Below are 27,898 nucleotides of genomic sequence, written 5' to 3'. Positions count from 1 at the left end.
AATGACGGAGCTGAACTCTCAGGTCCTTTCGTTCCATTATTTGGCACTGCAGTATCCTCTCATCAGATCCTGCTGCTAGGAGCTGCCCTATAAGAGGGATCCAGAAGGCAAGGAGGGTGTACTGGATGAAAGTCTGTGCGAATGCATATGGTGTGTGTGCGCCAAACTGGTTCTTTGACCTGGGTGAAAGAAAGCCTACTTTTGCCGCTGCTTGGAGGTCAGGTTCAGCTGCCAGTCTGCTCATGGAATGGAAATGGGGAACCATTTTGCGTCAGGCTAGGGGTGCGAACTTTGAATGAAATATTGGGGGGGGGGAGTAAGCCCCGCCCTGCATAATCGATCACATGATCCCACCCACACTATTTGAATGGCAATGCCCATCAACTTTGGCGGCGGTCCCCTCAAATATTTTATTGGGGTGTGTGCAAGGGACCTCTGCCCTTAGGAGTTGGCTCTTATGCTGCAGGTCAGCCCTTGCCCACCGCTCTTTAAACAAAAACCAAAACAGGTTTAGCACCGGGCTGACAAGATCCTAGAAGGGAAGCACCGTCTGTCTGTTACGGAGAGCACGGCAACAACAAGCAACCTCGTGGCCCCACGAAGACAATCGCGAGGGGCCACACGAGGCACTTCTGGGACTAGACAGAGGAGCGTGGAGCAACTCGTCCTGCGCGGCTTTGGTGGCTCGGGCCCTTCGCTCTTTTTCTTTCTCTGTGTGCAGCTAGAGAGATGCTCCTGGTTCTCCGAGGGGGCTGAGCAGAGCGAGAAGTCTATTCTCGGTCGGAGATGGAGAAAGCGCACCTCGAGGAAGGGCTCTGGCCATCCCGCGCTCGCTCGCCCCTCCTCTGGCTCCCGCCTCAGCAGCGAGCGAGCGAGCCAGCCCCCACCTCACCCGCCTCCTCGCGGAGGGGGAGGCGGGCGCGCGGGCGGCTCTATTAATGGCAGGGCTGCCCTGCCGCGGCCGCCAGCGCCGAGCGCCCCCTCGCGAGGAGCATGCAATGCTCGCCGAGCCTGGTGAGGTCCCTCAGCTCCGTGCTGGTGTCCTTGGGGCTGCTGCACCTGTGGCTGAATGGCCACACACCCTGCCGCTACGGGAAGCACGAGGAGGAGGAGGAGGAGGAGCCGCCGCCGGCGCCCCCGGACAACGGCGAGAAGAAGCCTCCGCCGAGGCCCCGCGCCCACCTGCCCGCTCGCTGCGCCTGGTTCCTGCAGGAGCTGCCCTCGTTCCTGGTGCCCGCGCTCCTGCTGGCGCTGCGCAACCCGCCCCGCTTCGCGCCCCTGGGCTGCCGGCTCCTGGGCGGCATGTTCTGCGGCCACTACTTCCACAGGTAACTCAGGGGACGAGGGGCAGCCGGAGAGGCCAGGGCACCGCGGTGGCGCTTTTTTTGGGGTGACCGCGCTGCAGCCAGGCGCCTCTCTGGTCCAATGCTGCTCTCGGCTGCCCGCCGGGGCTCTGATTGGCTCTCGCGACGCCGAGCGCGCCACTTCTGCTCTCATCTAGTTCAGTCGCGAGTGTGCCCGGGCATCAAGCGGTTTAGCCGTCCCAATCCGCGTCGTCGCTGGGCGTTTGCTTTGCCCGGTAAGTACGGCTGAGGTGTGACAGAACCTGCTCAGAAGTAAAGGAACTTTCTTGTTCCCAGGTAAGTGGGGCTAGGATTGCAGCTTTGGTCCCATCCCACCGATGGGACCGATGGTGCAAATGTAAACATTACGATTTTGACCGCTTGCAAGAAAAGTGGATCATAAATCGCTTATTGCACCTTGGTATCTCAGCCGGTAGAGCACGAGACTCTTAATCTCAGAGTCGTGTGTTCAGGCACCTTGTTGGGCAAAAGATTCTTGCGTGGCAGGGGGTTGGACTAGATGACCCCATGGCCCCACAGGGTTCTGTGATTCTATTCAATCCTAAGTGCCATCGTATTCAGTGAGGCTTGCTCCCTGATACACACTACCTTTGACCAAGTCCCTGAAACTAAATGGGACTTGAGTAGCATGCATAAGCTTGCACTGGAAGGCTCTGTCTGAGCAAATGTGCACAGGATGTCCTGGCTTATGAATGTAAAGATATTTGTTATAAGCATGGACAAATCAGAGTTTATTGGGAGGGCTGTGACAGGTTTGCTAGTTAGGGCAGTGCAAAGTATTTAATGGACTGGGACACACTCCATGACATAAATCTGTGTCAATGTGCAAGAGTGCTTCCCGGCAAATTTATGATGGCAAGTGCCTGCTTTCTCATTGCTACTGCGTTTTGTAGCATGCTCCATGGCATTTCGTTTGCATGTATGCAAATGAGGTGCCACAGAACATTGTGGGGCAGCACTTTCTGTGCTGTGCTCGCTGTGACTTGAAGGAGTGTGGGCTGAATTTAACCCAGGTCCAGGTCCCCCTCAACGAAGGCAGCTTCGCTGCCACTGCTGCCATTTCGCTTCAGCCAAGCAGGCTGAGGCAGAGCACAGCAGGCAGTGTCCCTGCCTGTCCTCTCCAGCTGCCCTGCTTCTAGGGGGGGCAGCTGCCCCCCTGCCCCATGCTGGGTACGCCCATGTTATGAGGAGGAGCTGGGTATGTTTAGCCTAGATAAGAGAAGATTGAGAGTTGGTATGATAGCTGTCTTCAAGGGCTGAAGGACTATCAGATGGAAGGTAGAGCAAGCTTGTCTTCTTCTGCTCCAAAGGGCAAGACCTGAACCAGTGGATTCAAATTATAAGAAAGGAGACTCTGACTAAACATTAGGACAGACTTTCTGATGGTAAGAACCATTCAATGAGATTGCACTACCTTGGAAGCTGGTGGACCCTCCTTCCATGGACATTGGACATCCCTTCCAACACTACAATTATATGATTCTGTGATTGCACAAGTATGTAGTGCCAGCTGTGAATTGTTTTAAAACTGTTTTTCTGCATATGCCAAGTTGATCTGGCCTCGTACAGTGTGGGAATTTTTCTTTGCAAAAGGGAATGCAAAGATACCAGGATGTACACCCAGATCACAACCTGAGGTTATATAGAAGCTGTGATATATTGCTAGTAGCAATGTTCTTAACTTTCAACAAAATAATAATAATAATAATACATACATACATACATACATACATACATACATACATACATATTGCTCCCTCACTTGCCACATGAAAGTACTTGGGCTCATGTTCACATCTTTGTGAACATAAGTGTGCACAGAACAATTTATTATACTGTTAATAATAATAATAATAATAATAATAATAATAATAATAATAATAATAAATAATTTATTTATACCCCGCCCATCTGGCTGGTTTCCCCAGCCACTCTGGGCGGCTTCCAACAGAATATTAAAATACAATAATTAACTTGTTAAACATGCACATGTACATGTTTAACTTAACATGTAACATATGGACTTGCCTTAAAGGCAGGGGGCTGTTAATTCTTGCCCTCCCAGACCTCCCGGACTCCTTTGAGATCTTGTAGCTGAGCCAGCATCCTTTGAGTTCAGCCACAACAGAAGGAATTTATACAGTATGCAGCTAGTTTAAGACACTGCTGTGCTGTTATTCTCTTCTGCAGACTAGCTTAGCCAGGTGCCTTAGAGTTGAGTCTAATGCATTAGACAATTTTTCTTGGGTTACTGTAAACCCAAAAACCAAACCAAACCCTCCAGACATTTTGCCAAATTTTAAAAATCCACCCGGGCAGAAATCTCAGTCCTGAAAAAGAGGATGTTTCTGGGAGGAAAGAGGACCATATTGCAACCAGACCTGAAAAAGTGGGTGTGTCCTGGAAAAATATGACGTATGGCAACCCTAGCATGTGGCCACTACAGCTAGAACTATTTCTTAATCAAAGTTGATAATTCCACTCTGCAAAGCTCACAACTTACGTTTTCAATCCAACTGGGTTAAACCCAACTGTACTTAACTTTTGAAAGTATAGAGTAGAATAAACAAGTTTGATACAAGTTTTAAAAGCTTGCATATGAATATGCTATATGCACAAATGTCTCCAACAAACAGTAGCCTCCTAGGTTGCCAAACACACAAGTTGGCCCTAGTCAAGTGCTTCTGCTTATTAGGGCTGCCAACTTACCGAAACCATGTTTATAGCTACAAGATGCATTTTAATCATGGCAGGGGCAGAAGATCTAGAGCCTGGCAGAAAAGATATTGGGGCTCAAGATGCTGGACAACCCCTATACAACATCCCTGTCTGCAGGCAATAGGTTTAAACCTGGGACCAAACTAGGTGTTGCTTGAGAGAGCTATGATTGGATCTCTTGACATATTTATTTATTTATTTATTTGTTTATTTAAAAAATAACCATACTGGGCTCCAAATGCAATCAGTCCAGCAGTGTTTCAAAGGGACTTACTTCCATGGAACTGTGCATTGGATTGCAGATTTCAGCTGTGATTAATAGAGATTGCTTTCAGTCAATTTTGTTTAAGACTTAGAATGCACCAATAAAGCTGGCATGACAATTCATGTTAAGATTGGCTTTGAAAGAACAAGCAAAAGTAGAACCTTTAATGTGTGTGTTAAAGGCACTCTCTAAATGTCATGTTAAATGTGATTTCATTAAAAAGTATTTGAGGGTGGTTTTAATCTTGTTATCAACACTTTAATGTTGGCAAGGATAAAATGAAAGTATACTCCTAAATAGACTTTTTATTGACTTCTGGAGAATGTAGCCAGTAACATTAAGCTATGTAATAATATGACATTTGAGTTTGGCTTCTTGAGATTAAAGCGATGGGTCTGGCAGATCCTTTAAGTGGGGTGAAATGAATAAAGTTGTGTAGAAGAAGACAAACTTAAATTGGCTAGTGTGAAAAAGGGACAAAAATTATTAACATAACACCAATGAATGCAATAATAATAATAATAATAATAATAATAATAATAATAATAATAATAATAATAATAATAAATCATTTATACCCCGTCCATCTGGCTGGGTTTTCCCAGCTACCCTGGGCGGCTTCTAGCAGATTACTAAAATACAATGATTCATCAAATTTTAAAAGCTTCCCTAAACAGGGCTGCCTTCAGGTGTCTTCTAAAAGTCTGATAGTTGTTTATTTCCTTGACATCTGATGGGAGGGCGGGTGCCACTACCGAGAACGCCCTCTGGCTGGTTCCCTAAATGGGAAATGCTAATGGGAAATGCTAAATGGACTGAGACTTTTTTGGCAGTGTTGGTAAGGTAACAAACCTGATGCAATGTGATTCTGGTTTTAAACAGGCTGCTTCTTTGACAGGTGGCTGCTTTTGAGTGACTGCCAAATGGTAGCTCCATTGTGCACAAACATGGCCTTTGGGTCACAGAAGAGGAAGAGGGCAGGCTCCTCCCCTAGCCTATGTGCTTTGATTATAATGTGTGTTAGGTTAGGATCCCCCTTGTGTACACTTAAATCCCTTTTCACTTGGGAGCATGCTGCATGGTCACGTTGTCTAGGAAGTGTGAGGCCTCATCTCAAAACATACGTCACACATCAAAGCCTTCAAAGCTGCTGCTCGTGGTCAACTGAGTATTAAAAACAAAGCCAAGGGAAGGGATTGCAGAACAAACATCACTCTCTTCAGGCATTCAGGAAGCTGTCAAAATCAAATGCAGGAGGGCAAGAATGAGTACTGTACTCTCAAGCTTCTGCTTCCACTAGAGGGTGCTTGCACTCCTTGCATGGTTTCCCAGGGTTCTGCAAGATCTGTGAAGCCAACAGAAGTGTCCCCATGGCACTGTATTAAAACAGGTCTATTAAAAGCTGGTTTTCAGCACCCCTCTGAGCAAAACATTTTGCCTCCTCCCTTCAGTCCTTACTGGAAGAAAAACATATAAGCAGGCAGCATCAACAAGCAAGAGAACCCTGTGGTGTAGGCCAGAAAGAAGAATACATGGTTAGGAAGTCACTGGTTCAAATGCACATGGGTGGTTTTTTTTGTCCTTTTAGAGCTGTTACAAAATCATTGTGCTAATACAAGCACAGCCAGATTTCTTCACAAACCATTCCTCTAACATCTCTGCATGTGATAGCAGCACGTCACCACAATTTTTTTTGGCATTTCTCCTGTGGAAGCGGTTGGTACAATCCTTCCTAATCAGTTTGAGTTGGGTGCAGTGAAATCTTACAATATGGCATTTGGAGATTTCCATTTCCTGTGCTTTCGAGTAAATTACTTTGGGGGGGGGTTGTTCAGTGCTGTTGTAATTATAAATCTGGGTTTGGTAAGAAAGCCATCAATTACGAAGAGACAGCATTATAACAGAAGCAGGATGAACCAAGTGCACTTTAGATTAGAAGGTCAGCAAGCTGACACTCGTCTGCTTCTTTGGTATGACTCTGCTGGGACTGGTACACATCCTGTAGCATTGAACTTCCTGTGCATGGAAGCTCATCACACTCCCAGTTTGGTGCCTCTATGCTAGGCTGGTACGTCTCCAACAGTGCGCATTGCCCTGAAATAACCTGCACATGCAGTGCCGAAGAGTGAGAGCAGCACAAACATGGGCTAAGCATGGCATGTTGAGGATCAAAAACGGATCCTACCCATGCTTACTCAGGAAGACTGAGATTCCTGTGCACTTACTGCTCCCCATTGAGTGTGCATAGGAGTCCTACTGTAGGCCCTGAAAACAGGAAATTTTAAAAGTGGTTTTGCAGCAGCAACTGTGACGGAGAACCATGAGCGAACTCACTTACACTGCTTGTGCATATATTTAAGATTTGCACTACAGTGTCTCCTATGGCTGGCACGCTGGTATAAAGTGTAATTTCGGGGCTATCAGATCTTCTTTACTGAGAACAAACATCCACTGGTATTCTGAATGTCTGTAAGAAGTGAAAAATATCACAGGACAACTGTTTACAGCTTGCCTGTGATCAAAATTTCAGTCAGATACTAAATAAGATTTGGAAAGAAACTCTTGCTTGATGGAACTAGTATGGAAACAACAGTTTATATCCAAAAAGAATTATTTAACATCTCATGATTTAAGATTTTATCAAAACGCAAAATGAAATCAAGAATCTGTCATTTCCTCTCCCATTTGCAGATGAGAGGATGGGAATGTGGCCACAGTAATATACTGACTTATAGGAGCAGAAGCCAAGAGACAAATTAATAAAAAAAAGTTTTTACATTGCTTCTTTAAAAATCCATTTCAGTCCCACATTCTTTTTCTTTTCTTTTCTTTTCTTTTCTTTCTTTCTTTTGCAGCTAGGGGTGGTAACCACAAATGTTCACCAAATTCCTTGTGTTCCCCTTATTCATTTAATGTGTGCACAGGCCTGTTACAAAAAAGCAATTACGCTTTTTGCTACATGGAGGATTAAACTTACATATAATAATGACATTTGTCTTCCATTTTTAACACAGCAAACAGTCCCTTTTTGTTCTTCCCACAGTTAAGCTTGCATAATAAATCTTGGAACTTTCTGCTCCATTAAAGCACTAACTTTTTGAAGTTTGTGGTCTGGTTAAGTCATTCTGGCACATTTTCATTATTTTGGCAGATATATGACACACAGTATAGCAACAGGAACAAACTGATCTGCCTTCATAAAATGTCAAATTGCTATTTTCTAGAAGAATAGCAAGGGATGTTTTGTTGAAACATAGATCCATTGCATTTAGTATGCACCATCCATTTGAAGCACTATTAAATCATAAACCAACAACATCTTGCCGAAGTACCTGGAAAGATGGTCAAAGGATCATTTATGTGGAAATTTCCTATGCCCATTAGAATAATTTGCATAGAGCAATTTGCATCTGAACCTTTTCCAGTTTGCACTGGAACATTTTTTGAGGCTCTAGAACAGGGGTGCGGAACTGACCCCTGGGTTTCCTCCCCCTCGGCAGACAATTGTAATAGGTGGGTTGACCGACCTGTCAATCATCTGACAGAATAGTGATGTCAGGTGACCCGATCCACCCACCCCTTTGAAGCAGGGCACACTGTACCAGAAAGGAAAATCCAAGTCCAGTCTAGTCAAGTAGGGCTTGAAGGTACCACTGATCAGCTGCTGCGCTGACTTCAAGCTCTGCTTTTCTGGCAGTTCTCTGTACCGGTAGCTGATCTGTGGTAACTTCCAGCGCCACTTGACTCAGCTTGGATGTTCCAATGTGGCATACTGTGTAATAAAGGACAAATGGGTCAGCATGTTGTGTTCAACAATTGCCAGAATGAGAGGGGCCATGGCAGTTAAAATCTAACTTTAAGGTATTTGCTTTAATAAATAGTATTGTATTATCTGACTTAAAAGCGAAATGATAAATCTTTGTGTTCTGCTGGTTGCATGTACTGGTATGTATGTATGTATGTATGTATGTATGTATGTATGTATGTATGTATGTGTCTGTTTATTATCTTTCTTTCAGGGCCTGGAAAATGAGCAGGAATAGGAAAGACTAGGTCAGACATCCCCAGACTTCGGCCCTCCAGATGTTTTGGACTAAATAATAATAATAATAATAATTTATTTATACCCCGCCCATCTGGCTGGGTTTCCCCAGCCACTCTGGGCGGCTTCCTACAGAAACATTAAAATACACTAATTTCTTAAACATTAAAAGCCTCCCTAAACAGGGCTGCCTTCAGATGTCTTCTAAAAATCTGGTAGCTGCTTTCCTTTTTGACATCTGTTGGGAGGGCATTCCACAGGGCAGGCGCCACCACCGAGAAGGCCCTCTGCCTGGTTCCCTGCAACTTGGCTTCTCGCAATGAGGGAACCGCAAGAAGGCCCTCGGAGCTGGACCTCAGTGTCCGGGCAGAATGATGGGGGTTGTTATGTACTGAGCTGAATCCTAGAACAATAGGATTCAGATTCAGCGGGAGCTACCCAATCCAACTCCAGGTGGAAGTGAATCCGCAACCTGATTGGCCTGCTGGAGCAGCCAATCAGGCGGCTGGCAGAAGTGAATCTGCTACCTGATTGGCCTGTAGGAGCAGCCAATCAGGCTGCAGGCAAAAGTCAATCCACAATATAATTGGCCCACAGGTGTAGCCCTGAAGTAGCCAATCACGCAAGGCCCATTGTGTAAATAATGTATATAAGCAGATGGTTTTGGGAAAAGAGCCATTCGTCTTCTCTTCTCCTCCTTGATGACTATGAGCTGAATAAAGAGCATGAAATTCACTCTTGACTCCGAGTATATTTCAGGGGTGGAGACACTCCTTTAGGTATACTGGACCAAGGCCGTTTAGGGCTTTAAAGGTCAGCACCAACACTTTGAACTGTGCTCGGAAACGTACTGGGAGCCAATGTAGATCTTTCAAGACCAGTGTTATGTGGTCTCGGCGGCCGCTCCCAGTCACCACTCTAGCTGCCGCATTCTGGATTAGTTGTAGTTTCCGGGTCACCTTCAAAGGTAGCCCCACGTAGAGCACATTGCAGTAGTTCAAGCGGGGGATAACTAGAGCATGCACCATCTGCAGGCAGGTAGGGTCTCAGCCAGCGTACTAGGTGGAGCTGATAGACAGCTGCCCTGGACACAGAATTGACCTGCGCCTCCATGGACAGCTGTGAGTCCAGAATGACTCCCAGGCTGCGCACCTGGTCCTTCAGGGGCACAGTTACCCCATTCAGGACCAGGGAGTCCTCCACACCTGCCCGCCTCCTGTCCCCCACAAACAGTACTTCTGTCTTGTCAGGATTCAACCTCAATCTGTTACAATTCCCATCATCCCTGACCTCTGGTCCTCTTAGCTAGGAATCATGGGAGTTGAAAGCCAAAACATCTGGAGGGCCGCAGGCTGGGGATGCCTGCACTAGGTGGTGCCATAAGCCTTTCTACTCCCTCAACAGAGCTACCAGTAGGAGTTTGAGTAGGCTCCTATGGGGAGAGGCAGTCCTTGAGGAACTGCCATTTTTTATTCTTAGATAAAATCTCTTTATTTAATGGCAGGTGTGGGGAACCTTTGGCTGTCCAGATCTACCCCAACAAGCATGTCCAATGCCCAGGGATGATGGGAGTTGTAATTTAACAGCACCTGGAAGACCAGAGATATCCCCCCTCACCCTCAGTTGACTTTCTAATGTAAATTTATCACATACACGTTTAATAATAACTGAAGTATGGTCACTAGATAATTTTTCATTTGCTAGTGAAAGTTGTGTTTATCGCTATCGTCTCATAAATATTCTGTGTACTGTAGGACTGAATTGGCAGTCATATTTTGTATTATGTATGCTGCCTCCTGAGTGTACTTCAATCTTGGTGGAGGGGGGGGGAATGGTACATTGGTGTTTTCGCTGTTATCTTTGGAAACATTTGGTGCTTCCTTTGCCCATGGAGTTCTCTCATAATTGCCTGAGACTTGGCTCTCAGCTCCAATTCATAAATGGAGGAAAACAGCATGTGCTTGGTTGATTCATTGCTTAATATGCACAATAAGATAAAAGCTACATTTGCGGCATTACAGCATGAACTCTTTGCAGGTTTTTATGAGATTGTTTATCTGATCGGCTTCCTGTAGGACAGGTTGGTGTTATGACTTTTGGTTGAGTCTGTAACTATGGGCTTGCCTGAAATATCGCCTGAGTTAGGTCAGGGAGTGAAACACATGTTGGTGACTCCTGTTTTTATTATTTTCAGTTTGAATTGTGAGGGGCATCAGAAAGGGAGTGCTGAAAGATGGCTGGAGGTCTTGGTGGGGGGGACTGAAAAATTTGGGGGTATTTCCCCCCCCCCTCATTTCCTCTGAAGGCTTTCTTTCTTCATTTCTTTATGAAAAATGGGGAGGGGTGATTTTTCATTGTTAAATATTTTCTTTTAGAATGATGAACAAAATGTTTAAGGTGTTCATATACCCCCCCCCCAAAAAAATCTCTCGAAGTGTGTAACTGGGATACTTTTACATGAGGTTATGTACAGTATCATATCTTTACAATTCCAATATACGGAGGAGGAGGAGGAGGAGGAGGAGGAGGAGGAGGAGGAGGAGGAGGAGGAGGAGGAGGAGAAGAAGAAGAAGAAGAAGAAGAAGAAGAAGAAGAAGAAGAAGAAGAAGAAGAAGAAGAAGAAGAAGAAGAAGAAGAAGAAGAAGAAGAAGAAGAAGAAGAAGAAGAAGAAGAAGAAGAAGAAGAAGAAGAAGAAGAAGGGAATAGTTTGGATTTAATATCCCGCTTTATCACTACCCGAAGGAGTCTCAAAGCGGCTAACATTCTCCCCCACAACATTCCTCCCCCACAACAAACACTCTGTGAGGTGAGTGAGGCTGAGAGTCTTCAAAGAAGTGTGACTAGCCCAAGGTCACCCAGCAGCTGCATGTGGAGGAGCAGAGATGCGAACCCGGTTCCCCAGATTATGAGTCTACCACTCTTAACCACTACACCACACTAGCTCTCAAGTTCTGAGCTGTTAACTGAGATTACAGCTCTCAAATGCAAGAACAAGATGCATTTCCACCTCTTGGGTGGCACTACCATCGATTGTCAAAAGAGATGGAATAATCGTGGTGGTGATCAAAGTTGAAACTCTCCATGGTTGCAAAAAATAAAAAGGAAATCCAATCATGGGTCTCCAGCATAATTTGATGCTCAAAAAGGAGTGGAGCAGCAAAGCTGGCTTTAAAGCTGCCCAGCTGGTGCCTAGCACTTGCTGATGCAACATCTCCTGTTATTCAGCTCAGCGTGGCTCTGTAGCTGGACAGCTCCCTTGCTATTCTGAAAACCTTGCTTCTTAATCTGGTGGACAGCTCCTGAGCCTTGCTGGTAAAGTGAGAATCTGATCCATATGGTGATGATGATGTGAATGGGACAAAAAACTTAGTGAAGTTTGCCATAGCAGATTTGTCCAACTGTTAAAGAATGTAAGCTTTCCGAGAAGCAACATGCTTCATTTGTGTAGCGCTTAGTTTGGCAGGGTTGAGAAGGAGCTGGGCAGCTAGCCAGGTGGAGCAATGGTGGCAACCAATGGATGCTGCCTTCTGCCACAGCCTTGGCTTGATTACAGACTGGCCACACAGTCTCCTAGAGAAGAGCAGACTTTAGACTCCTTCGCACAAAGCCCAAACCTGCATGAAACATGTTCTTCTTCTGCTCTTTCCACACTGCTGCCAAACTACACATTAGGTGGGAGACCTATGCTGGGCTCTCCCAACATTTTAAATGATTACTTTGAAGCAGCAGTGGGGGCTGGTGCCCATTGGAACTGGTAGAGTGGAAGGCAGGGAGACCAACAGTAAGGTTGAGCCAGAACCAATGACAAGTAGAGCTAATGAATGCTACTTATCGCTCCATCCTCCTCCCTACAGGGGCAGCACTGAGACTAAGGAGGAGTTAGCTGGTGGGGAATGCTACACCCTTGACTGGCTGCAAGTAAGAAGGCAGGCAAGTGGGGGCTGGCCGAGGGTAGACTGACAGTGGTGGAGTGGAGCTCCATTTGTCCTTGTGGACTAATCCCACTGAGTGGGGAGCTCCAGCTTTTAAAGGAAGAACACTGCTGGGAAAGTTTGGTTTTGTTGCTTCAGCACTAACAGCAACTAGGTGAGCAGCGATTAGATCACAGAAAGCTGTATGGAAGAAAGGGTTAGACATCCCCCACTCAAATAATCACTAGTCAGGTCAAAGTTGAAACTCTCCATGATTACCTTTAAAGCAAAAAATATAAAGGAAATCCAATCAGCATAGTGTGTAGTTTGGCTCTCAGTGTGATGACAGTTCTATGGACTTTGTTTGTTTGTTTCATTATATATACACGCGTTGCTGTGGGGTTTTGTGTTAAATGGACCTTTTCCTGTTAAATGGACCTTCAGAGTCTCCCTTTAGAGTCCCCTCACCTGCCCTGTCCCAACCCTGACTCCCCTACTGTAAGTTTCAAAAATAAGACTCCCCCACCCACGCGTGTTCCTGAAAATGTTCCCACCCCCCACTGCTTTGGCTAACTCAGGGTCCTACCTTTCCCCCCCCCATGGCTATGTGTTTCCCCCCTCCCTTTGTTGTGTCTCATCCCTGTGACCCCCCCACCCTGTTGTGAAAGCCCCATATTCTGTTTGTTTTTGCCTGTGGCCTACTGGGCAATGGTGAGGCCTACTCATTTTTCCCTGCTGGGCAATGCTTCCGCCTACTCAGTTTTCCCTGTCCCAACCCCCCCCACTGCTTTGGCTGACTCAGGGTCCTCCCTCCCCCCATGGCTTTCTGTTTTCCCCCTCCCTTTGTTGTGCCTGATCCCTGTGCCCCACCCCCATTGTGAAAGGCCCTATTCTGTTTGTTTTTCCCTGCTTGGCAATGCTGCGGCCTATTGAAAAAGCTGGGCCTTGTTGCTGCAAAAGGACTGTTTTCAGTTGGTTGCTGTGGAATTTTGTGATGTCATCCAGCAGCACAGTTTTGGAGGCAGCAGCGTGCGATCTGCCTTTCTATTGGATGCTGCTGGAGTCTTCAGAACTTCTGGTGGTGACGTCTAATTTGGGTGCCACTTTTTGTGTTTAATCATTATTTTAGGTGTGAAAGGTGTGGTTTTTTGGGGGGAAATTATGCCAGATCCCTCCCTGATGGGCATGGAACATTGTGGCCAAATTTGTTACATTATGGTTCAGCAGTTACGGAGAAAGGCTGTGACCTCCGCGTGCGCAATGCCTACATTTTTATATACCACACATACACACACACACACACACACACACACACACACACACACACACTACTTGGTTGTAAGAAGAACCTCAAAGCCAGTTACAAGAAGATAAAACAATAAAGTAAACAGCAGCAACAACAACTGTACTTTAAAACATATACAAGTTAAAATGCTAAAACAGATTGAAATTACCTGCTCAATAGCAGTTTTAGCAGTAGGATCTCCGAGATCAAATGTTTTCTTCTTCAACATGTAATGTCTTGGAGATGGTAAAGATGCCAGTGCTAACCTTAAACATGTGCCCTGTGCTTAACTATGACAGATGCAACAAAATTGCCAAGTACATACTTTTTAACCTTCCTTGCCAATCTGCCTTTCTTTTACCTGTACAGTATGTCATTAGGCATTCAGGTTGCCAGTTGCCCTCTAGCAGCTTGAGAGTGTTCATGGACCAGTGGCTGCTTACCTGTATGTCTGTGCAGCAAAGACGTAGGAATAAAGTCACATGCCACCTTGTCTTCAAAGCTTTTCTGTGTTGAAATGTAAATAGAGGCAATAAAGTTCCAACAACATATAGAATTGTCCAGCCCTCCCCATTCAGTTCTGACCTACTTTGGAGGTTGTCAGGGGAATTCAGATAGTTTTCTGATGTCTGTGGTCTTTTCATCTCCTGGCGCTTTGTCAACACAAAATAGAGAAGCATGTTGAGGATTTTAACCTCCTGACATTTTTAAATGCATTCTATTATGCAGAGCAGGGGTAGTGAACATTTGGCCATCCAGGTGTTGCCGAATCACAACTCCCATCAGTCCCAGCAAGCATAGCCAATGACTAAGGATGATGAGTGTTGTAGCTGAGCAACATCTTAAAGGCTGAAGGGTCCCTACAGCTGATATTGAGTCTCCGAATTTAAGTGCTCATTTATTGGATGCTGATAAGCACCAGCTTCCTTAATTAGACTTTGCTTGATTAGATGTTCAGAATACAATGACATTGCATTATGGAAGCATTAGTTTACTGAACTTCTTGGGGGGGGGGTATCATTTGCCCAAGAGTCATAGGATTATTTGATATGCATGCATACAATTCTGCACATTTTTAAGTAGCAGTTTATTATTAGCCACTACAGTAGCTGGAGTATTAAATTGCAACCACTTCCTCTTTCACGACAAGGGGGTTTTTTTTGTAGAGAGTTGCAACCTAATTTAAAAACAAATCTTACTGTGCAATTTTATGCATGCTTACTGAGAAGTATGTCTCCTTGAGGGGCTTATTCTCAAGTAAGTAGATAGCGGTTTGCATTGCAACCTTGATAAATTAATCATGACTTCAAATAGCACCTATACATGTCTACTTAGAAATAAGTTCAATTGATTTCACAGGTAAATGGATGTATGATTACATCCTTTGGCAATTAATCTGATGGTTAAATTTTGCAGCATTTCTAAAGCAAGAATGATACTTTGATGTATTTAGATCGTGTGCAGCTGGGTCCTAGAAGGTACCATCTTAAAAGAGGCATCCCCTCCAATGTGAGATGAAAGTCAGAATGGCTCTTAAGATGGTGCTTGCCATCTCAAGTGTTTTATTAGTTCTAACATATATATCAGCCTTTGCCAACCTGGTGCCCTCTATATGTTGCAGGACTACAACTTCCATCTGCCCCAGCCAGCAGAGAGAAGGCTGATATTTATTCATTTATTTTATTTATAAATATATTTCTAGATCACTACTCATTAAAAAATGTCAGAGTGGTTTACAACAATCATACATAACACAATACAATAAAACCATATGAAAATTTTAAAATCAGAGCTCAACTATTCCAGAAGAGTATTTCTTAATTGCCAGCATAAATTGGCAGCATAGAAAGGTATTCAACAGGTGCTATATATCTATATAACGGTATATAAAAATATAGAAAATGTGTTTTCTTAAAGCCCACCTTTCTCCGAAACCGCTTGCCCGATTGCGATCAAATTTGGCCAAATAAATTGCTATTTATTTTGACACAAATTCACATATATACCTGCCATAGGTGTGCCATCTGTCCAATCCAAGTTGATAGCATCACATGCGGATGGCATAGTGTTCCTATCAACTTGGATTGGACAGATGGCACACCTATGGCAGGTATATACCGTGTTTCCCCTTTTTTAAGACACCGTCTTATAACTTTTTTCCCTCAAAAAAACACACGGTGTCTTATTTTCAGGGGGTGTTTTTTTTTTTTTTACGGCGCTACAAGACTTGGGTTTTGTGAAGGAAGAACTGTCTAGGGATAGATCCGCTCTGGGCGCCGGCGCTGGAGCCCTATCGGTTGCGAAAGCTGGCGCAGATTGCAACGTAAAAGAGGAGATACTCAAGCCGTTGCATTGGGACACCTTGCTGTAAAAAAAATGGAAAATCTCCCCGTTCGCAACGCTTTTAAAGCCTTCCCTTTGTCCCCTTCCCGAGCCGACTCTCCAAACATTAATGAACTCCCCCCCTCCCTTGCCCTCCTCCCCTCTAAAGTGGCAGCCTGCCTGCAGGGACGATGAGGTGGGAAACCTCTTTGCCAAGTTACCGTACAACAGTTAAGAGAGGGGTGCGGGCAGATGGACAGGTTGCCCTCCTCGCCACCCCTCCAGGCTCCCTGCGCTCCACCGGCAGCTCTTAAGCAGTGGGGGCGGGAAGTGATCCTGCCGAGGGATCTGGCTCCGGAGACTCTGAAGGGGGTGGGGTGGGGCTGCTTCATCCAAGGGGCAGGCTCGCAACGCCCCCCTCGCCGTCGCTAGGGCTGCCGAGGCTGGATCGCGCCCCTTATCCCGCGCCTGCGCTCTGCCTCGGGCCATGCGGCCCGCAATGTTCCGGCAGCAGGGCTTCCGCCGCTGCTCTGCCTCCCGCCGCCGGTCTGCTTCGGGCCATGTGGCCCACAACGTTCCGGCGGTGCAGCTCCCGCCACTGTAGTCACCCTGCTGTCGCTCTGCCTCGGGCCCCCTCCCATCTGGTCTCAAGCCTCTCCGAGGCTCTAAAGGAAAGCAACAAGGTACGTCTTATTTTCGGGGGATGTCTTATATTTCGCGAATGCATAAAAACCCTGCCATGGCTTATATTATGACTACGTCTTAAAAAAGGGGAAACACGGTATGTGAATTTGTGTCAAAATAAATAGCAACCTCCAGTGGACATCAAAGGAATAGGTGGAATAGGAGCATACTCCCGCGAGATCCAGACAGTCCGCCGAGATCCAGACCGACCAACGAAATTTAGGCCCAAAACCCAGTCCACGATCCAGACAGCCCCGACCCCGAGATCCACACACCTCACTAAGATCCACCCTGCCCCACCATCCACCGCAACGAAATCAAATAGGGGGCAGGGATAGGTAAGACCTTGCCTGGGTGGGATGGGGAGACCGGAATAGGGGGCAGGGATAGGTAAGCCCTTCCCTGGCTGGGCTGTGGGGGGCGGAATAGGGGGCAGGGATAGGTAAGGCCTTGCCTGGATGGGGTGTGGGGACCAAATCAAATACGAGACAGGAATAGGTCAACCCTTTCCTTACTGGGGGGGAGGCAGAATAGGAGACAGGGATACCTAATGGGTCGATACAGAGTGGGGGGGGAGACACAAGGATGCCCCTATGTAAACATAACACACACAAAACAGGGGAACTCTGATGGTCAGGGGAGTCCATAAGTGATCTGAGGCAGTCAGAAATAAACATGGCTGGAATGGAAGTGAGGAGTCTGAAGATGTGGATTCTGCCTCTGCTTGTGTATAAGGTGATGAGCTGGCTGTGGAGCAGAGAGGCAAGCAATGATAGGAACAAACACAGCAGCAACAACCAACAGAAGTTTGTGAGGGAAAAGACAGACATAAAAGTGGGAACAACTAAAATAGAGGACTGTAAGCGGAGCAACTACAGAGCTCCAGGCACTGGCGATACCTGGGGGTGTGTGGAAAAGTGCTTACAGAAGCTTTGTTTGGTGATTACAACTGCACAGTGACAGACGCGTAGCAAGGGAGAGGCGTAGGGGGCGGGCTGCCCCTAACTCCAGTCTGGCGGGGGCAACCCCTGGCCCGCCCCTCTCCTCCTCCGCCTGAGCAATTGCCATTTGAACTTATTTACCTGTTTGCCATTGCAGTAGCGCGCTCTGAAGCTGAGCGTGCCGGCCGAGTGCCGCCGGCCAAGCAGAGCAGCAGCGCCAACCCGGACAATCTGTCCTGGCTCGCTCTGGCGCGTGCGTCGTAACGTCACGACGCATGTGCACTGCGGAGCGACGCCCTGCCCCCAGGGGGTGCCATTCCAGGCAGCCAAGCGGCACCGTTCGCCACTGCACAGTGAAGCCTCCCAGGAACCTTATGATGAAAAGAGTCACAGACTTCCTTGGTAAAAGTATGAGTGACTCACCAAGTTTCCTATACAGTCCCTAAACTTGACTCACTCAAGTTTCCTATGAGTGACTCACCAGTATTTCCTATACTGAATAGACTTAGGGCTCTGAAGGAATTCTGTTAAACTGCTCCCTCTTTCTGGTGCTGTAAGTAAGGACACCCACTTTGCTTACCTTACAAGGCCATGCCTCCTGTCTCTCATGCAATATTCTGGTGAGGTCCATACGGACTTGTGATCATGGAAGGTTGAATATCCCTGCTAAAACAATATTCCAGGCATTTTCTCCTGCTAATCAATTTGTTCTCTTCCTGGCAGGCAACCCAACCACTGTTATCCTGGCAGGGACCCTGTTCTCCCTTTGGTCTGGGAACGGATTTATTTTCTCTTTGAAAAGTTGCCAGGTTGTTTCCCTTGCTGAATCTGCTGTTTGCTCCTCTGCAGCATAAATTGTTAATCCGGCAGCTTTTGAAATTCCAATACTGGCCTGGTGCTAAAAGAGTGTTATATTTGAATTGGTTAATGGAGCCACTCTTGAGAGATCCCATTTCTACTGTGCCTTAGCGGGTTGCTGACCTACTTTTGGATTCCCCATCTTAAAAAGCAAAATGTTTATTTGGGATTACGCTTAATGGCTGGAAAGTACTTCTCACTTCACTTCTTTTGCAGAAGCATTAAGAGAGGTAAATGAATCTTGCCATCACCATGACCTGGCAGTCTTGCAGATGCAGCTCTAGCTCTCCAAGAAAGCAGGTCAGGCAAGATACACACAGCAAAATAGAAAGCAGAGTTATATGTGCTGCACATGACAGAACCAACAGTTTCCCCATAGAGCAGTGAACTGTGCTTAAGTAGTTTCTCCTGTGTGAAGCATCTCTATTTATTATGCATTTTTCTAATTATATGCAATAATACAAACAGCACTAGTGGAGTGAAGGGGTCTGGAGCAAGAGCCCAAATGTCAGTGGGTGGGTATGCATTCTCCACAGCTCCTTCTGGTTGCACGGAGGTTATCTGCAATATTAGGCATGGATATCTCTCTAAGCCAAGGCTTGGGCATCTTTTTCATCCTGAGGACCACCTTCCCTTCAGGGCAACCTTCTGGGGGCCACACGTGCCAGTGGTGGGTGGGGCCAGAGGTGAAAGTGGGTGGAGCAATGAATATAAAGGTTACCTTGGGACTGTGTAGTGTAGCAAGCCCCAGTGCAAAGGTTTCTGCATGTGCAATGGAACTTCTCCCCTCTCCTCCCCCTGTGTGCACCCCTTAAATCTGTTCTAGGGGTTCTCCCCCCCCATAAAAAGCCTGAGAAGGTTTGGGGAGGGTGTGCACACAGGGGCAGGAGGGGGGAGGAGTTTCACTGCACAAGCATAAATGAGGCATGTTTAGGTCGTTTTCAGAGGGAAAGCCACCCTGTAAACAAGGTGTTTTGTTTCTTGAAGTTGAATTTTAAAAAAGAGGGAGATCTGTGGTTCAGTGCATAAGACTTAGGGATGCATAATGTTCAACAAACACGCACGGGCCACCCCGAAACAATGCCCCTGGATACATGATGTGTGCTAATAAGAGCTTCACAAACTCTACTTCTGCTGGCCGTGTGAACAGAACTGAAACTGAAGTAGATTAGAATCTGGAGCCTACTGAGTTCATGTCAATGGCACATGAAGCAAGGTGATCAACAGTGAGTTGCAAGGTGATTATTCTGTGGGCCACAATGAAATCATGCAAAATTTGGGATACCTCCCAGCATGCTGAGACTATTGATGACAACCTCAGACATGTTATATATGGTACATTGGTTTGTATTTCCAACTGTTTAATGCTGTATCTTCTCCCACACTTTTCTTTCCCCCCATTTCTGCTCCCTACCCTTTTTTTTAAATCACTTCAGGACATTCATTTACTCCTTCCTCCGAAGAGGCAGGCCTTTCCCATTGGAGACGCTGTTTTTTGGTGTGTTGTTCTGCATCTTTAATGGCTTCCTTCAGGGTTACTACATGATTTACTGTGCTGAATACCCAGATGACTGGTGCAATGACATCAGATTTACATCAGGTAATTATAGTTGCAAGGTGTCAAGCATCTGGCCATCTAGTTAATATGAGCTCCGCCAAATTTACAGACTGTCAAATCATAGACAATATTGTCAAAATGTCAAGGCAGGAAAACAATAGTATGAATAGCAGGTGCAGTGCAACACTTTGCAAAATCCAAGGTGCCAAAAGACTTACTGTTGCTGCAACAGGCCCACACAGCTGCCCTTGTGGAAGAGAAAACACATGGGGAACAAGCTGTGTAATCATAAAGATGGACCATTAGAGGGAGCAATTTGCACGTTTCAGACTTACACAATTGGCATTTGCTAGTCATCCTCTATTTGCTTTATCTGTTCTTTTCCTTCTACATGTCTTCTCTCCCACCCACCACCCAATTAAACAAAAACTTTTCCTGGTTCCCCCCCACCCCCAAAGCAAATTAAGTTCTAGGGCTGAACCGTAGCTCAAACGAAACCCTGGGTAAATAAATAAACCCTGTGCAGCTGAATACATATATTAGTGAAAATGCCATACAGAAATGCATCACTATAGGGGAAATCACTTTGCAATTTGATCACTGCTGCAAGCCTCACTTCTAGTCTGCTTGACACTTGGAGGAGGAATTTGCTTGTCTCTGCTTGCTCCTGTCGGAGGTCTGACCATGGAAAGCCAAGAGAGACATGGCCCGGGGAAGAGGAAAGTTCAGCCACTGCAGTGTGTGCTTTCTGCAGCTAGATCAGGGATGTGGCTCTCAATACATTGATGGACTACATCCCCCATCAGCCCCAGCCAACTTGACCAATGGTCAGGGAAGATGGGAGCTGTATTCCAGCAACCTCCGGAGGGCTGCAGGCACCCCGTTCCTGAGCTAAATACACAAGCAGTGCTGCCCAGATGCTCTTCCAGTCCCCTTGCCCAGCCTGCCTCCTCCTGTTGGGGGAGGAGAGTGAGACAGGTAATACTTACCTCTACTTACCCTGTAAACACTCCCGTGTACAGTGGCCATGTGTTCTGCTCCATATGGCCAGGCTGTGGTCCCGAAAGGCAAAAGGAACTACAAGAGGTTGGCCAGCAGTAAACATGGTTACACTGGAGGTGCTAGTTACAGGTAGGTAGCCGTGTTGGTCTGAGTCGAAACAAAATAAAAAAAATCCTTCAGTAGCACCTTAAAGACCAACTAAGTTTTTATTTTGGTATGAGCTTTCGTGTGCATGCACACTTCATCAGATACTGGAGGTGCTGTTATTCAGGAAGCCTCCTTCTGCATGGTGCATTCTTACACAGTGTCTCCTGGTTTGCAGACACTGTTCCAAATTGAGGGAGAGAGGACTGGTTAGCCAGTACAGTACCAAGTTTCCATGCCACCACCTGGCTGTCTTTTTACTTAGGTCTGGCCCAGGGGGTGACACTGCCAGCCAGCTTCCCTTTTTCTCAGTCTTAGTGTTGCCCTTGTAGAATTCAGCAGGGAGAGGAATGGAAAGAAATCTGGCTTTGACATTGGCTCTGGCTTCACCCACTGTCTGAGCTCCCTGCATTCCTCTCTACCCATCTCTCTTTTAAAAATAAATAAATATAAACTTTATTTCATTTAAAAACACATACAAAGTCAACATAACACAAAATCAACATAACACAAAATCAACATAACACAAAATAAACACAACACATACATTCATCAAATAATATCAAACTGAATCAAATCATAATAAATCAAATTCAAATCATACTCAAATCATATTTAAATCATATATAAAAAATAATTAATCATTCATTCTAAATTATATTCTTGACATCAACAAAGAAAAAAAAAGAAAAAAAGGAAAATTCCAATTCTCCATAAAACCCCTGTCCCTCCCCCCTCCCCTACAATTAAAAAAACGACTTCCAATCACCTTGTACCTTGGTCTATTGTTATTCTTGATCAATTATATGCACATGCCTATTTTCCTGTACTTCCCTAGATATGTTTTAATTTTGTGTCTTTTATATATCTGCCAAAAGGTTTGTTTTTTCTATCTGTCTTTTTTGGTATTGTTTTAGCGGTCCCCAATTTTTTTCTAAACTGCTCTCTTTTATACCTTTTTGCCTGTCCGCTTTGATTGATAGGTTTTGGTATGTTATTATCTTTTCTACCCATTCTTCCTTTTTTGGTATTCTTTCACTTTTCCAATCTCAGTGGGCACCAACCACCACTGCTCCTCACAGACAGAGAGCGTCTTATGTCTTCTTCCAGACTAGGGTTGCCACCTGCCCTTTATAATACAGGATTGTCCTGTATTCCAATGTAAAATGCTACATCCTGTATCAAGACAATTTTGTCCTGTATTTCATCTCTATCTCTCTCTCTCTCTCTCTGCCAAGTTAGGGATCCTCTCCAAATGCATGTGTTTGAGAGGCTGTGTGAAAGATCATGTATTTAAGCTCTGAGTAGCCAAGCACAGACAGATTTCCAAATTCATGTGCATGTGATGAATTCCAAAGGGGCCAAAAAAAAAATATCACTGCCCTCCTTGCCCTGTATTTTGCCAGAACAAAGATGGCAACTCTATTCCAGACCCAGTTCCAAGACTGCCACACACACACACACACACCCCTTGATGACATCACCTTAGCCAGGCAAAATGGGGAAGAAAGAAAGAATGTCACAACAGTCATCTTCCAGAAGTTTCTCCTGCTATCTAGTTTCTGTGGCAATGCTCTGTCCCAGGTTTACATTACGAAACAATATCCTGAGCACACCAGGCCAAGGCTATTTCCTTAACAAAGAAACTCAGCAGTCTCCCTCTTCTGCAGACCCCCGTCTCCCTGCTCTCAAACTGCCCTGTTTCATTATAATATGGATTCTCCCTCCCCTTACTTGCCTGTATGGGGGCAATTAACAGTGCTTGTTAAACAGGCTGGCTGTTTGAGCACAGGGCCTGAAATCAAATATTTTAGTCACCCAACCAATAAATACTCCATTCTCTGCTTTTAGGTCTCTTGTTGTTCTTGTTTGGCATGGGAGTCAATATTCACAGTGACCTCATTCTGCGCCAGCTAAGGAAGCCTGGGGAGCTCACTTACAAAATCCCACAAGGTATGTCATTCTTTTCCCAGTTTCCTTGTGGGGAGCCTGCCCCTATGGTTTGAGAAACATGAGGGTAGGTGAGGAAGACACCAGCAGGTAACACCATTAAGTCACCTGTCGTTCATCAGAAATGGCCAATAATAAGCAGAGTAATGCAGGAATGAGAAACCTGTGGCCCTCCAGATGTTGCTAGACTTCATTTTCCACCATGCCTGGCTATTGGTCATGCCAGCTGGGGATTCACCACCCCTGAAGTAATAGGATCATGGTGGGAAGCTGATAATGCTTTATAGGATAATTTATCTGAGCAGAAAGTCTAAAACATTTCTGACCACAGGTAAAGCTCCTGGTGAGGCCCGCCAACCAATCATTTATTACCTTTGAGGTCATGGAGCCAATGAGAGTGCCAGAGCAGTAAGAGGACAAACTAAGCACCCTCCTTACTGCCACATTGGCCCTGTTTTGTGTCTGATTGGCTGAGCCCGCTGCCACTCTTCCCCTGGGGCTAAAGCCTCAGCTGCCAATGCAACAAATGCAGTGGTTTACTGATGGGACATGTTCCCAGTTGTTTGGGGGCTTCTTGGACTGTGCAAGACCCCCCAACCTACATCTGGTAGTCCAGGCCTAGTGGAACAATTGATGACAGGCCCATCAAGTCCAGTCTGGCCTTCTTTAAATTCTCTTGATGTCAAAACTCTGCCCCCAAGACTTCTTTTTGCTATTGCCACACTAGCAAAAGAACTTTGTACAACATTGTTCTGCAATTGCTTACAGTTGGCTATGGGCCCTGAGAGCTGTAATGGCTAGGGGGGTGTTGAGACCATCTGGCCACAGCCATGGCTGCAGTAATGGCAGTAGGAACCCCTGTTGGGTTAACGCCAGCCCTGATGGCAACATCCTTAGGATGTATAAATGAGGCTCACTTTCAAATGTGCTCATACTAGTTCCCTTTCATGCAGGAGGACTGTTTGCATATGTATCAGGAGCAAATTTCTTTGGTGAGATACTGGAATGGTTTGGCTATGCTATAGCAACCTGGTGCCTGCCAGCTTTTGCCTTTGCCCTTTTCACACTCTGCTTCATTGGGCCTCGTGCTTATCACCATCACAGGTATCAAGCATGCTGTTTCTATATTCTTATTCTTATTTATTTATTATTATTATTTGGCTCCTGTTTGTTTGTACTGTGATGAGAGGGGCTTAATGTCTTGTTCTAATTTACTTTTTTTTTCAAAGGGGGTTCATTTTTTAAGGGATACACTCTCCTTTATGCAGGCTCCTCTGGTGGCCATTTTCATTGTATCCCAGAGGAAGTGGTTGTTATGTCACCCACATCATTGTCCTTAAAGTAGTTTTGGAGAGTTTTCAAGAGATCCTCTCTAGCAAGTTGGTTTGTGGTTAGGATGGGGCTGAAGGACCACGATGGGGTACATAGTTTGTGCTTCCTCTCCTATTTTGAGGGTAGCTTCTACTGGGGCATGGTTTGTGGCTTTAATGTTACCAATGTTTGTTGTTTCTACCGGGGGAACAGGCCTTGTGTGAGCAGAATGCTGTCCAGTCTGGACATTGTGCCATGGCATCCAAACTGGAATGTGTGGCTGGTGTCTCCCGGGTTCTTTTCTCCCCAGATGTCATAAAGGCTTCCATCTTTTTAGCATTTTTAGTAGTTTGTAAGAATTTCTAATTGTTTGGAGTTTCCCTCTGAGGAAGGTGGCCAAGGTTGTAGGATGGATGTCTTTGAGGGATGTGCCTCTCATATTTAGGTTGAGGTCACCTCCTAGGATTGCTTCCCCTTCGGAGAAGGAGATGACTTTATTTAGTGTTTTCTAGATGAACTCTAGTATTTTTTTGTGTGTTTGGGGCATACACTGTATGGATTGGAGCCAATTGTCAGTTTAGTTTTGCCATCTAGTACTTCTTTAGCAAAAACGAACCTGCCTTTTTTGTCTTTTAGCACTGTTGTGGCTTTAAAATTTTGGTCTCCACTGAGTATAATGTCTACTCTGTGGGCCTTTCCTGAGCCATGTGCCACCAATTGTTGACTGAAGCAGGAGTTTGCTTCCTTTGGGTGGGTTGTGTATTTTCTGTAGGAAGGCAATGTGTGGTTTCATGGTGTTTACATACGAGGTGATGCGTTTTCTTTTGATAGGGTTTCCCAATCCCCTTACGTTTAGTGTAATTGCTTTTAAGCTAGCCATTTTGTATGTCTATTTTATAGGATGATTCCCTGCCAACCCATCTGGGTTGTCCTGTGTTTCTCACCTTATATTCTTGAACCTATTGTGCTGTGCTGACATATAGTGTGGTGGGTTGGGGGAGAGGGGGGTTAGAGTTAGGGATGGGCTGAAGATTGGGGGTGAGGTTGTATAGAGTAGCCTATATGTAGTTATATAGGTGTTTGCTTGGGGTAGCTTGGTCCATTTGGCTCTAATCCAGTTGGTTCTGTGTCTCAGCTGGCATGGATGGCCTTGTTTGAGAAGAGGCCATCCCCCCTTTTGCTTGCGATAGGGGTGGGTCAGTGAGACAGTGACAAGTGCTTGTGTTGGGTGTAAAGTTTATAAGCAATGTTGTCAGTATTTTTACCAATATTATTGGTTTGTTGGAGTATTAGGGCAGGGATATGAGTATTGGCCCACTCTGGCGCCACCAGGCAGCGCAGTTGGTGCTGGTGGTCCTCAAGAGCTCCGCGCAGCCATGGCGTTCACCATCTTGCCTCACTGGAAGTCCCTTATTCTTATTTTATTTTTTTAAAATTAATTATACAAAATAAAGTGAAAAAAGAAGAAGATATATATAGCGGGGGGTGCTGTGGTCTAAACCACTGAGCCTCTTGGGCTTGCTGATTGGAAGGTCGGCAGTTTGAATCCCTGCGACAGGGTGAGATCCCATTGCTCTGTCTCAGCTTCCGCCAACCTAGCAGTTCGAAAGCATTCCAGTGCAAGTAGATAAATAGGTACTGCTGTGGCGGGAAGGTAAATGGTGTTTCTGTGCACTCTCACTTCCATCATGGTGCTTGAAGTGTGCTTTAATTGTACTGTGTGTATGCAGCCCTATACAGACAAACAACTGCACAATTCAATATAATTTCCTTTGAAACCCTTAATGGCTTGGGTCCTGATTACCAGTCAACTCCTCCTGTATCAGCCTGCCTGCTGCCTAAGATCTGATGGAGGAACCCTTAGACGTATCTCACCTGTTGTGGAACCCTGGTTGGCTGTGGCAAGAGTTGGAGCTCTCTCAAGTAGCTACATCAAAGTGTGGAATGCCTTGCCCCATCAAGTTTACCCTCTTTCACTATCTTCTGCCAGCTAGTATTTTTTTTAAAAAAAAAAATCCAGCAAGCATTTGCTGGGATGATAATTGTTTTTGTTTTCTAATCTGTTCTGAAATACAATGAAATAATATCATAACATCATCAATAACCTTCCCACGGGGCAGTTGGTGTCAGATGGCTTAGAGGGCATGATTTTTAAGCATGGAACTGCTCTTTGTTCTAAATGTACAACACACAGATAGCTCAGGGTTGTTGGTTCGCTGTTGTTTTTTGTCTTCTTGGGTCTCATGTTGATAGATTCTTAAATTCACTCCCATCTCCATGGTGCAGCAGCTTCTGGTGGAGGATTGACTGTAAGTATACTTGGTAAATTCGTACGTCACACCACCCCATGGTTGTAACAAAATTAAATTATGGTTTGATTTTGGTTTGCTAGCCTGTCAGAAACTATGGTTTTTCAATATAGACATCACACTAAATCATAGTTAAGCATCCTAAACCATAGTTTGGTTTGATGTCTAATTTCTGCCACTGCAATACTTATGTTCTCCTTTGCTCAAATCTGAAAGTTGAATGGAAACTCCAAGTTAAAATCAAAACATTTTAAATATTTGCCACAAGCAGCATAAGATGTTGAAAAATGAGATTCTACTTTCTTAAAGCAATCTGTGCAGGACTATATCATTTTGGCCATTTTTTTGTTTTCATTGTGTCCCTTTTGTCTTTTCAGGTACTATCACAAGAGATTCACTGGCTATCCAAGATCTAGAAAAGCCTTGATTCCATTCATATTCTAGAGGCCAATTATCTGGACTTTTTGAGCAGCGGGGTGTGTTTTGTGTGTTATTTTACTGTATAACTTTAATTATGAAGTTTATTATTAATGTGTAAAATGCTGGTGGGAGTTTCAAAGGGGAGGAAACTTGAATAGTGTTATGTTGCCACTTATACAGAGTGTTGTTGCTGGATGGAAACAAGTAATCACAGTTCTGTGATTCATCTTCACAGTTTTGATTTTTTAAACAAAAAAACCCCCAAGTTTTTTCTTGAGCAGAGTGTCAGTGATTTGGGGAGGCACCTAATGCTTTTCTTGTGCACCACTATTCCACTCAAAATGTCCACACACACACACACAGCTTTTATCCCTAGCAATGCTGTTTTTTTTGTTAGTAGAAAACACTGAAGTTTCATCTGGGCCTATATGTAGTCGTCACTGCTGCAGCTATACTGAAGACTCTGAAAGAAAAGATCTGCTTTTTTTACTGGTAATCTTTTTATTCTGCTCCTGTGGTCTTCCCTATAAAGAGCAAAAGGGCATCTATGAAAAAGTAATTCCTGGTTCCAAGGCCTCTTGCTGATGGAGAACAATATTTCATATTTCCCCCCCTCCAGGTGGACTGTTGTTGGAACTGATTATGATCAAGAATGGGCTGCTGTATTCCCCAAACCCTTATGTAATTTAAGAGAATGTGTCATTTCTTTGTAAAACATGGCATGTTAACTGAATAAGAAATAAAAAAATTGTTCCAAACGTAGCATTTCATTTTGCTAAAAGAATGGCCCATGTAGCCTGTTCTAGCAGAGCAC

The 27,898-nt window shown here is 45.2% G+C and overlaps 1 protein-coding gene across 2 annotated transcripts; it reads left to right on the top strand.

Annotated features, from left to right (window-relative positions):
* The first annotated feature begins 448 nt into the window (after nt 1-448).
* SRD5A2 (steroid 5 alpha-reductase 2) lies at nt 449-27,842 on the top strand. Of its 2 annotated transcripts, none has more exons than XM_088666504.1 (5): nt 449-1,328; nt 19,827-19,990; nt 22,946-23,047; nt 23,998-24,036; nt 27,042-27,842. In XM_088666504.1, exons 1-5 carry the CDS (start codon nt 994-996, stop codon nt 27,089-27,091), a joined length of 690 nt encoding a protein of 229 aa, XP_088522630.1. In that variant the 5' UTR covers nt 449-993; the 3' UTR covers nt 27,092-27,842. The 2 variants fall into 2 exon arrangements, with proteins under 2 accessions (XP_088522630.1, XP_034964208.2); XM_035108317.3 differs by having other exon boundaries at nt 486-1,328; nt 23,998-24,148.
* Nucleotides 27,843-27,898: the final 56 nt, after the last annotated feature.

This window comes from Zootoca vivipara, chromosome 3, assembly GCF_965207765.1.
Source record: "Zootoca vivipara chromosome 3, rZooViv2.hap1.1, whole genome shotgun sequence".
NCBI lineage: Eukaryota > Metazoa > Chordata > Lepidosauria > Squamata > Lacertidae > Zootoca > Zootoca vivipara.
The sequence above is the reverse complement of the archived record's forward strand: the minus strand, read 5'-3'. Positions and strand labels throughout refer to the sequence as shown.

Bases quoted from the DNA above. Each gene is read 5' to 3' on its own strand.
- SRD5A2 (XM_035108317.3), top strand. From the start codon at position 994: ATGCAATGCTCGCCGAGCCTGGTGAGGTCCCTCAGCTCCGTGCTGGTG. The intron at 1,329-19,826 runs GTAACTCAGGGG...AAATCACTTCAG, and splicing joins TGCGGCCACTACTTCCACAG to GACATTCATTTACTCCTTCC. The intron at 24,149-27,041 runs GTATCAAGCATG...TTGTCTTTTCAG, and splicing joins CGTGCTTATCACCATCACAG to GTACTATCACAAGAGATTCA.